This window comes from Pongo pygmaeus, chromosome 1, assembly GCF_028885625.2.
Source record: "Pongo pygmaeus isolate AG05252 chromosome 1, NHGRI_mPonPyg2-v2.0_pri, whole genome shotgun sequence".
NCBI lineage: Eukaryota > Metazoa > Chordata > Mammalia > Primates > Hominidae > Pongo > Pongo pygmaeus.
Window position 1 is genome coordinate 5686373 of NC_072373.2, and position 12290 is coordinate 5698662.

Below are 12290 nucleotides of genomic sequence, written 5' to 3' on the forward strand. Positions count from 1 at the left end.
TAAAATAAAAATAAAAACATAAAGACCCTGCCTTTAGGTCCAGCCTTTGCCTACCTCTCCGACCTCATTGTATGCCACACTTTCTTTTTTCCTTTATGTTGGACACACAGTTCTTGCTCTTCCTCGAGTACTATGCTTTCTTATCTCAGGAACTTCCATTTTATAGATTTTCTTTCTCTAGAACAGGAGTCAGTAAAATTTTTTAAGAGAGGGCCAGATAGTTCGCCAATTCCTGATCTAATCCCACTGCTTACCGATTCAAATGTCATGTTCTCATTGAAGCTTTTCTTAATCAATGTTAAGTGCCCTGCTGGGGACAGTGGCTAACACTTGTAATCACAGAGATTTGGAAGGCCGAGGCGGGAGGATGGTTTGAGGCGAGGAATTCAAGACCAGACCGGACAACATAGCAAGATCTAGTACCTACAAAAAGTTTTTAAAATTAGGCCAGGCACGGTGGCTCATGCCTGTAATCCCAGAGGAGGCCGAGGTAGGCGGATCACCTGAGGTCAGGAGTTTGAGACCAGCCTGGCCAACATGGGGAAACCCTGTCTCTACTAAAAAATACAAAAACTAGTTGGGCGTGGTGGCAGTCCCCTGTAATCCCAGCTACTCGGGAGGCTGAGGCAGGAGAATTGTTTGAACCCAGGAGGTGGAGGTTGCAGTGAGCCGAGATCGCGCCACTGCACTTCACCCTGGGCGACAGAGTGTGAGACTCTGTCTCAAAAAAAAAAAAAAAAAAAAAAAAATTAGCAGAGCATGGTGGTATGTACCTGTAGCCCTACCTACTTGGAAGGCTGAGGAGGGAGGATCACTTGAGCCCAGGAGTTCAAGGTTACACTTCAGCCTGGGCGACAGAGATATTCTCTTAAAAATAATTTTTTAAAAAACAAGTTCCCTTATTAAATGTACTTGTACCACAAAATATATTTCTCCTTCATAGAACTGGTCATTATTGTACAGTTGGCCCTTGAGCAACATGGGGGTTAGGAGCATCAACCCCCGTACAGTAAAAAATCCATGCGTAACTTTTGACTCCTCTCAAATTCAACTACCAATAGCCTACTGTTGACCAGAAGCCTTATATTGATAACATAAATGGTTGATTAACACATATTTGTATGTTATATGTGTTATACACTATATTCTTACAATAAAGTAAGCTAGAGAAAATATTCAGAAAATCATAAGAGAAAATACCTTTACAGTACTGTACTGTTATATATTGATGCCGTAAGTTTATAATGTCTGTTTACAAGATGAATCATCTGAAATGACAGGCAGCTGCAGCTGCAAACTTCAATCTAAGCTACATATCCAGCAATGCAACTTTAGCTTGTAATGTCATGACTTTTCTCTGCTTCTTGAAAGTACTTCCAACATCACTAGTGGCACTTCGTATGGGTCCCACAGTGTTATTCAAGGTTTATGTATTGCACTAAACATGATGAAAAATACACAAGAGCTGCAACAGATCACTTGTTATTGCAATAAGCAATTTACTGGAGAGAGAAACTGTTCACATGCAGACAATTTAGTACACACAGTGTTTTCAGTGGATACTTACAATACTTGAGCTCCTCGCAATAGCAACAGGAGGTGGTTACAAAATTATCACAGTAGTACAGTGTGTACTACAGTTAATTTCATGCAGTTATGATTTAATACTGCATCTTCACATTTTACATTTCTCTCAATTGCAAATGGTACCATGTATGATCTGTGCTTGTGTGTGTAAGTTTTGATAAATTTTAACTTTTTATAATAGATTTGCATATATTTTATGGTAGTAAATGATAAAAACCAGTATCTACAGATATTTTATGTATTCATGACATACCTAAATTTAAAACTTCTTTTCATTCTTTCTAGGCTACATGGTTTGTCTGCAGGCTTTTTCAAATTGTTGCAAATCTCCAAAAAATTTTCCAATAAATTTATTGAAAAGAATCTCTGTATAAATGGGCCCAGACAGTTCAAATCTGTGTTAAGGGTCAACTATAATTAATTAGACAGTTATGAAATTCTTTTGCTAATATCCATCTTCCCTATAAGGATGTATGCTCCATTAGAGTGGGAACTATATCTACTTTGCTATTTTATTCCAGCATGTGGTAGAAAATGTGACACATAGCAGCAATCAATCAATCAATCAATCAATGCTGAATGAACGAATCATGAATTTGCCACCTGACCTTCATTCAGCACGTTTGTCTTTCTTAGGCTTAGTTCTCCATCTGGAAATGGAGATGATAAATGCAGCTACTTTCAAGGTTGCTTCAAGATACATAAGGTAATATGTGTGAGAGCATTCTGGGAACTCTAAAGCAATACACAAATGTAAGAAAATAAATGGAAAGATGCCCCAGGTGCACAGGACTGGGGCAAAGGCTGGCCCAATGGCCAAATCCTCTGGCTCGTTTTGTTGGTCCTCTAGCTAAGAATGGTCTTTACTTTTTCAAAGGGTTGTAAAAAACACAAAACAAGGAAGACTATGCCACAGAGACCACGTGTGGCCTGCAAAGTCCGAAATATTCACTCTCTGGCCCTTCACAGAAAACGTTTGCAGACCCCTGGCCTACAGAAGTGCCTGGGCTTCAGTAAACATTTTAATAGTGAGTGAATAATTATTACTTTGCAAATATATCCATATTTTGGTATTTTGATAACTGACAAGCAGTGCCATCATCTGACTGCCTGTCTTCATTCAATAAAGCAACTAATCAACGTAAAAATACCTCCCCCCGCCAGGCTAATATGTTTACTTTACATTTAAAAAAATACAAGGAGTCTATAAATATTTTCATTTCCTTCAATTATATCAAGAACTGTTTTTGAAACAGAGAAGGCATGGATGGCTGGGAAATGGTGTGGGGATGCAGAGCTGGAGGCCACGTGAACCGTGTCCACTGGAAGGGTGGCTGCTATCATTGTGCACACAGTTGTCATGTGAAGTCCAAGTCTACAGAAACCCATTCACTGTCTGCTGTGAAACACTGAGATTATTTTCTGCCCAGGGAATCCATTATCACACAGAAATGAGAAATGGCACATGGATAAAAAATAGTAAGAGGCTGTGTTTATTGCCAAAAAAAAAAAAAAAATCCCCATTACTGCACAAAAAGAAAAGGATTTTGGAGTCAAAAGATCAAGATTCAAGTCTGAACTCTACCACTTATTCCATCTGTCACTTTGAGCAAACCTATTAGCCTCTCTGAGCCAAATTTCTTCATCTAGAAAAAGAGAATAATAATCATTGATGACATTGAGTGGGTGGCCTTTATGAGCCATGTGCTTTGCTATATTATATTTGATCTTTCTATCAAAATGCAAAGTAGATATGATTAGTGCCAATATATAGGTGAAGAAACAGTCACTCAGAGAACTTCAGTGACTTGCTCAAAGTAATGCCACCAGAAAGAAGTGAAGGTTTTGTTTGTAGTCAAGTTCTGACTCTAGCAATGCTATTAGTGCAACCTCTGATAAGATGTTTAACCTCTTTAGACCTACTATGTGCTTTACCTTACAAAAAGCATATAAAACCTAGTTTCTAGGAGAGATAATTTGAAATTCCTCCATATTACAATATTACCAACTTACACGTTAAAGGAAAATGGCTTTCCTTCATTCTTCCATGTTAAACCTAATTCTGTGTCTTCAGAGAATAACAAAAAGAGGATGTACTCTCCTCTTTGTGTATAATAAGAACAACCTAAATTAAGGAAGCATAAACACATAAAATAAAAGTATTAGATTTTGAGCATGTCACAAGTAGCATAATGATGATGAATTCTACTTATTCCACAGCAATTCCCCTCCTGTGTGTAAACCAAACACATTCAATACGTGACACAAGAGTTGACATGAAACCTTGATTACCTTTGCTTCATTGTCTCATGTACTCTCCCATGCTGGACACACTGTTCCTCCAATTCTTCATTTCTTCTCTGTAGCTTTCCCAATTTATCATATGTATACCTTTTTTCTTGACTGAGTTGAGCTATTTCAGATCTAGAGAAGTGAAAACACAAAAATAATAGATGTTAAAGGTTCTTATTACTAGGGCATATTGTTATTATATAACCTTAACATTATCTTAAACTGCATACTTTAACATAATAGTATAATGAAAACTATATCCTTTGCAAAAGAAAATATTTCAGAAATGGCAAGATACATTGTAGAGACTCACGTGTTAGACAGAAAAAGGAATAACAACTTATTCTAATAGAAATGGCTTCCCTAAGGAACAAGACAAAAATGATAATGATCAAATCTCTTTTTCAAAAGACTATTGTTCATTTAACAAATACTTACTGAGTGCTTGTTATAGGCCAAACACTATGCTGTCAAAGAAGAAACCCTAGGCCTAATTTCTATAACAGAGTTTCTTTTAATTAACATAACCAGTTTAATGGCACACGGTTAAAATGAAAATAGTTCTTTACCGGTTAATTTTATGTGTCAACTTCGTTGGGCCATGGTGCCCAGACATTTGGCCAGACATTATTCTGGACATTTCTGTGAGGGTGTTTTTTAGATGATATTAACATTTAAATTAGTAGACTTTGAGAAAAGCAGATTGCCGTCAATGCAGGCGGGCTTCATCCAATCCACTGAAGAGCTTAATAGAAAAAAGATTGACCTCCCCTGAGCAAAATGGCAATATCCTATTTTTCGTGTCTTAGATGACAATCCAAGTCTCAAAATTTGAAGATCAGAAAGATGTTTATCCAAGAAAAGTTATATTCCTTTCCCTGTATTAAGTAAACTCTAAATTACTGCCTACTGCCACCATCTCCTCACCCACTAATGCCTCATCAGTTAGAATGGAAAGTATAAAACTCTTGTTATGTTATGAGTCGTTTTCACGTTAATGATTGGTTTGTTTTCCGAAGACTCCTGACATAAAATTAATTCCCTTTAAAGAAAGGATTCTTCTAGTAGGCAAGATAGCCTTTTCTTCCTGGTCAGGAAAGGATTTGGATTTGCTAAGGGAAATCTTACTTTACAAATTGTTCATCCCAAGGACCAGGCTGCTCAAGTGTATGGAACAAAAACTCTTTCTTTTAGTTCACCTCATTCTTCATTTTGTTTTCATCTTGGTTCAAATGTCATCCCAAAGGAGGCTCGCCCTGATTAATACCTTGCAGGTCTCAATATGTCAGCACGTTTTTTGAAGCTACCTCTAGCCTTTATGCATACATTAGCTTATAATTTATTCTTTTAAATTGTGCTCTGTGCCTTGTCTTTCCTACCAGATTCTGTATGAGAGCATGGATTATCTCATTTTCAAGTTCAGATCAAGTGCTCATTCTACATTTGCTTCTCCTAATAAGCATCCACCTATATTTGAAATAGTACAAAAGGAGTTAATAATGACTTAGGTTTCTCCTTTCAGAATCACATACAATACAAAAGAATTTAGAGGCAGTTATAATAAATTTTTGATCTGGTATCCCTTCCAAGATTAGTATCTCCTATCATACCATGCACTAAAATAAAATTCAAAAGAAGAAAAAAAATCCTTAAACCAGATTAGAAAAAATGCAGAACATTGATCTTTTCTCAGGCACTTTCCAAGCAAAAGGCATTTTTAAAAAGAAAAATCACAAAGAAAAAAATAGATTTTACAATATAAAAATACAAAACTTTTATGCATAAAAAAATCACATGTTTAAAATATATCATAGGTTTGTGTGAGAGTATTCATTGTAGCATTGTTTCTAGAAACAACCTTTCTTTGCAACCCATAATCTGGAAACTTAACCAAGAAATCTATCAACAGGAGCTTGGTTATGTTACTTATTATTCTGATAATGTGGCTATTTATAAGTGATATTTATTGATCTAAAACTGTGAAATATTGGTAAAAAAGAGAAAACATTAAAAGTCAGCATGTATAATGTGATTTCATTTTATAATTTAGAAAAATATTTTGACATGCATACCAACTATTAATATTGGTTATTGCTGGATGGTAGGATCAGGAATGTTTTCTCTGTTCTTTATTCATCCTTTTCCATACTTTCTAAATTTTTTAAATAGACATGTATTTTATTTTTTTTTAAATAAATTCATTCTGATTTTGAAAAAAATCATAATAAAACAAAATGTAGATGCCACTGGTGGGGGAGGTTCTGTGTGGAAGGAACAGGGAATATATGGGAGTTCTGTACTTTCTGTCCAGTTTTGCTGTGAACCTAAAACTGCTCTAAAAAATAAAGCTTATTAATTAAAATCAATGTAAACAACAGGAAATTATTTACAAAAATAAGACAAATAAACATTAAAAGCATCATTTAATGAAACACTAACTGCACTCTCCATCAAAATTCCAATTAAAAAGTATAAGAAATATTGAAAATATCTACAGAAGAAACACAAATGATCAATAACATTCATAACATATTCAATTTCACTATTATTCAAAAAATAGCACAACAAAACCAGATACTACCACCAAATATTTACTGCACGCCACCGTATAACAAACAGTGAAATCCATCCTTTACATTCATGATCTCAATTAATCCTATAAGGTAATTGTAAGGGTTTCTTTTCTTTTCTCTGTGAAGTAAACATGAAGTTGAATAATTTGCCTAAGGTCATCCAAGTAGCCAAGCCCAGATACCACTTAGTCCACCTCTAAAGGGGTGGTTCCACCCACTGTGCAATATTGCCTCTCATTCTTTTTAAAAAAAATCTCACTTCTTTGTAATGTTATTTACTAATATGGCTACATATACAGTGATTCGAAGTTAGTGTAGTACTTAAGCAAGGTAAAACACATTAATACCCTTAAAAGGATTCATCGTCTTAGACCAGCAATTAAGGAAACAATCAAAAATTTAGATTTAGGTACAAAGTTTTTGTTGTATTATTATTAAAAAGTGGTTAAAAATTGGAAGCATCTTAAAAGCCTAATAATTCCCATACACGCAAATCATTTAATAAAGTTTTGTTTTCAGAGTATTTACTGATATAGAAAAATGTTCATTAGATATCAAATGAAAAAGCAGACACAAAACTGTATATATGGTATAATCTCAATCACACTATAAATGTACACAGACATACACATGAAACATGACTGAAGGGAAATATATGAGAGGTAAGAACAGTTATCTCTGGATGGTAGTGGCACAGGAAATTTTCCTTAATTCTTCTTTGTATTTTCCAAATTCCCTGCATTGAGGATGTCTTACATAATCCCAAAAATATAAATGTTATTTATAAAGTACATATCACTATCAAGTGTGTATTGCAACAATCCTTTCTTCTGCTTCGCATATTTTTGTTTTTTTCTTTATTTGTAATTGTAATTTGCCTACCAACTTCCATTTTTCAATAAAAATTTGACATATATGCCTGCACATCATCCTTTTTCTGTCCGGAGCTCATGATATGTTCCTAGAACTAGTAGTTTGCAAAGCTCAAAGAGTAAACTTACAAGTTTTCTGTTAGTTCAGAGATACATTTCTGGCATGATTATCCTGTGTCATATAAAAGGATAATTGACTCTAATCCATTTTCATAGAAAATTTAGGCAATTTCTGGCTTTACAGAAGCATGAACTTTCCCCTGTATTTTTATATACCAGTTATGTTGTATAATTGCATTTGCATGAAATATATTTTACTACTATAATTCGGATTAAAATGATAATTGCTTTCAAAGGGAAATACAATATCTTAATTTTTTATTCTTTTAGGTTCTAGTTTGACTTTTGGTAACAATTAGCAGAGGCCAACATCAGTCTCCTCTTGTAGAAAATATAATTTTTATAGTATCCCAACCTAACATCATCTAAACATGCAAAGGAAAAAAACAGTTCAACCGGGTGTGTGTTCTTCACCTCAATTAAACTCACACAGTTGGATACCTACTGTTGCCAAAACAGTAATATAATTTATACATTATAGTCCACACAGTAAAACTACACTAAAAGTCATTTAACAATATTTATAACACCATAAAGTATAGTGTTAAAATATATGAACTGCAATATGTACCAAAATTATAAAATTTGTTTCTCATCATCAGTGATTAAAACCAGGATCATTGCTCTAGCCTCAATACTCACAACCCTGGTGACAGATTAGAATTCAAATCTTAATGATCAATTTACAATTAACAAGATAGAAGTGAAACAAATTAAACCAACCATTATATATAACGAGACCCCATGGACTCCCATTGTTCCTCTTAATTACAAAACTCAAATCACAAATACACAATAGGCAGTGTTAGACATCAGTCCACAAGCCTCACAACCCAGAAAGTGACAATGACAGAAAAGAAAGAAGCAAAACCACATAGACCCTGGTTCTATGCTCTATCCTGTTCTTTTCAATGTGCAAGAGGTGGAAACTAAAACCTAGCACACACTTCTCTCCACTCTGTGGCTGGCAGAGGCTCACTCCTTGCCAGCACCCAATCCTTCCAAGCTCTCCCAGGCCAGGTGTTAGATAGCACTGCAAACCGCACTGCAACGTTTTACTGCTGATTCATCTAAGCGCGTGGGGAGAGAGAACACTTCCTTCACTTTGATAAAGAAAAATCACAGTTGTACCAAAGATATTTAAATAGCTCCGTTTACCTCCCTCAAAAAACAACCCCATAACTGTAATAAGCTCTCAGAGTACTGGGGAATACAGAAGGAAGGATAGCGAAAGTTTATGTGAGCTTCAACTAAAATCAGCCAGAATGTCTGCCTGGTGCCAATTAAAAGCAAAATGGAATTGATTGTCTTGCCTGATGGTGAAAAACAAGCTATATAAAATGCACAGAATCGGCAGTTCATTTTAAGTTTTAAAATGGGACGTGCCATTCACAAACCCCGGGGTTACAGACACCACTACGTGCAGTGTGGAGTACACACAGTGCGCAAACTACTGTGCTAATCATTATGGAGGCTTCCAGAAAACAGAAGCAGTCGTCACTGCCATAATGCGACTTACGGTCTACTTGGGGAGAAAACACATACAACAGACACACACACAGAGGTACCATTTCAAAACATTTTCACAGAGCAACAGAGCAGCCTAGCATGAAGCTGGGGCAGAGAGTAAGGGTGTACGTGCACGCCGAGCCCACGCTGTCAGCTTTCCCGTCATTCTGCATGGGCTTCAGTCAAATGACTAGATCTGTGAGTTTAAAATCTTGTTTTAAATGGTAGGAATCTATTTGTTTAGTTGGTATTTTGAAAAACAAGACTCTTAGAGTAATGTTGCTAGTAACAGAAGAGGGAAAAATATGTCTTAATTATTGCTCAATACAAAATAAATACACTTACTTTCAAGAAGAATTTTACTGTAATACTCTGAGGAAAAGCTGGACCAAAATTACCATATGAATTGCATAAGTATAAATTTGGAGACTGAGTTTCCACAATGACAAAACTTTAGAAACTCCAAGATTTTCCTTACCTCAAAGCACAGGGAAAATTATTTATCCCAATAGTTTGGCATGGGGTATGCAGAGGCACACTCCTGGAGGGCTTCTTCAGGGTTTACTACATTAATAATTTGTATTTTAAAAGAAGCAGTTTAAGCCCTTCAAGTTTTATAGGTGGATTCAAAGCAGAAGGTAACATCAAAATGGAATGTAAAACTTAACATGAATGAGTTATTGAAAATGTCATAGTAAGAAGCCAGGGAGAAATGAAACTGGAACTTAAAGAAATTAAGAACAACCCTAAAATCACAATTTGTCCTATTCACTACTTTCTTGTGAGGCGCACAAAATGCACTTTTCGTAAGTTTTAGGGGCGCTTGAGAGTTTTAAAAATAGTAAGTAACAATTTATCAAGTGTTTACTACTTGCCAGGCCTTGGTTGAGTCAAATTGTAAAGTTACAGTAGGTGCCTGCTTTAATTCATCAGAGTTACAAAATACAACTAGATCTACATTTTCCTGATCTGGCTGTTTTAAAAAGGCTTTCATTGTGGCATAGACTTATGTCCGTCAGAAAATGACAGTCAGACTTTCCCTGGCAAAGACAATGGCTATGTAAAATGATACCCAAATTACCAGTCAAGACCCTTAAAAATGCCACCAGTGAAAATAATAGCAGCTACTGTGTATTACTATGTGTCAGGCACTGTGCTAGGCACTTGATACGTGTATGTATGTGTATCTATATACACAATTCTAATTCCCATAACAATCCTTCAGTGTGGCTTTAGAAATGTTTTTACAGAAGGAGAAGCTGAGGCTTGGGGAGATGAGGCCAGGTACCCAAGGTTACAAAGCTCCAAGTGGGAGAGTGAGATTCAAACCTAGTTCCTCTGAATTGCCACGTGTTCTTTACTGCACACTGCCAGCCATCAACAATGGAACAGACTGGCATCAGAAGTCAGATCAGGAGGTGCGAATAGCACCACACCTATTTGTTTCATTCATTCATCATTTATTCATTAAGTGCCATCTATGTCAGATACAAAAGAATACATCCAGTTTACAAAGTAGTGTTCAGAAGCTGGAGGAATGAGAAGCAGGAGGAGCAATAGAGGTGCTGAGTTAGACCAGTACAGGCAAAGATGACAGATCTAGGGGAGGAAAAAGAGGGCCTAGGGGCACAGAGTAAGTTAACCGTTACATGCCAAGGACGCTTACTTCTCCACGGAAATTTAAAGGTTAATTTTTCCTTCCCAAAATACTGTAATTACCATAAGAAAGAACATATACTTTGGAACCAGAAATACCTATGTTAGAACCCTAGCTCTCCCACTCACCAGTTATTTAAACAGTTTTGGTTTCCTTATCTGGAAGATAATAATTCCTGCCTCAAGTTGTGGTGAGAATTAAATAACATATACCAAGCACCTTTTTGTCTCTTTTATATAATAAATTTCCCTAATTAGGTCTCCTTGGAGAGCAAGATCAGTAATCATTCACAAACCAATTTTAGACCTAACACATTTATATAAAACCCAGATTAATATCATTTTATCCCTAAATGACACAATCTTGTTTGTTTGCTTCTAACAAATTACTTTTGGATCTATGTGGTGCAAATCAAGTATTTCTGGTTAAGAATAGCTACTGTTGATATTTTATGGGTCTCTTTCATGACAAAATCATTTGGTTTTCTTGGTCAAATTTCCTTGAACTATCTGGTATTTTGGCACCTAGGTTTTCCCCTACCGAAATACAATCTTAGTATATGCTAGGAAGGTGCGCATGTCAGAGTTCATTCTTGGTGGTTACAGGAGCCTCTGCCTTCCTGTGAGCAGGGAGAGTTGGATGCACGAGCCCTCTGATTCCCCAAAAGATTCAGGGATGGGGGTTCTATCAGCTAAGACAGCTTGTTGATGCAGGACTCCAAGATGGAGCTCAGAGTGATCAGATATGCCCTGATCCTCCCAGAAATCCTTTCCGAATGAAACATCTAGGTCAGTAGTTTGTTTGCTGAGCCATATTTCCTGCTCTCAATAGATCTATGTGAGTTTCAGAAAAATGCAGAAGAGAAGACACACAGGCATTTTTTTCATTAAGTTATCATATAAAGTAGTATTTGACATCTTATCAGTTATGTGAATATTGCCTTCCATAGTTCAATTTAAAGCGATTCTGTCCAATGTCTTTCATTTACAAAAGAAGAAACCATAGTCCAAGTAGGTCAAATACATTTGTCCAAGATTATTCAGTTACTGTCGGAGCTGAGATGGGGAGTCGGGCTTCTTGCAGTTTAGAATATGAAATAATTTATTCATTGAGATAATCTGACTAGAAAGTGTACAGAAAAAAGTCATTAAGATTCCAATCAATGGATTTATAAAAGAGTAGTATGCCTATAAAATGAATGATGGCTGTTCTATTAAAATATAACAATTTTAGGAGAAGGGAAGAATAGTTTTGGTTTATTTATTTCAAAGTACCATCTACTTTCATTTTTATATATACACATTTCATCTGTTATCATTTAACCTAAAGTCAGCTTTTGTGTTCATGGTGAATTGTAACAATAGATTAAAATGTGTTAACCATACCAATGTAAGATTTTATAACTGCTTGATTTATCTGCATCTTTATGTTATTACCATATTGATCCTTCTTTCCTGAAACTTCAGTTTTCAATTCTAAACATTAAAACGTCAAATAATAGTACATACACATAATCATGAAAAAACATAAAAGCGTATGGACAATTAAGAAAATGTCCATATGTAGAAAATATTTTCAAAGAAAACATCAGCAGATACCTAATTTTGACATTAAACTATAAAACAGTGCAAATGCTGTTTTTTAAGGAAAAATTAGAGTAATCACACAAACAGTGCTCTT

At 35.5% G+C, this 12290-nt stretch overlaps 1 protein-coding gene across 4 annotated transcripts in view; it reads right to left on the reverse strand.

The window, feature by feature from the left end:
• The window catches only part of SDCCAG8 (SHH signaling and ciliogenesis regulator SDCCAG8), a 245311-nt gene that overhangs the window by 71087 nt on the left and 161934 nt on the right, over positions 1-12290 (reverse strand). For all 4 annotated transcript variants that reach the window (XM_054501145.2, XM_054501156.2, XM_063667996.1 and 1 more), the window contains one exon: positions 3880-4011. In XM_054501145.2, the coding sequence (XP_054357120.1) occupies positions 3880-4011 (132 nt within the window). The remainder of the gene's footprint in view (positions 1-3879; positions 4012-12290) is intronic.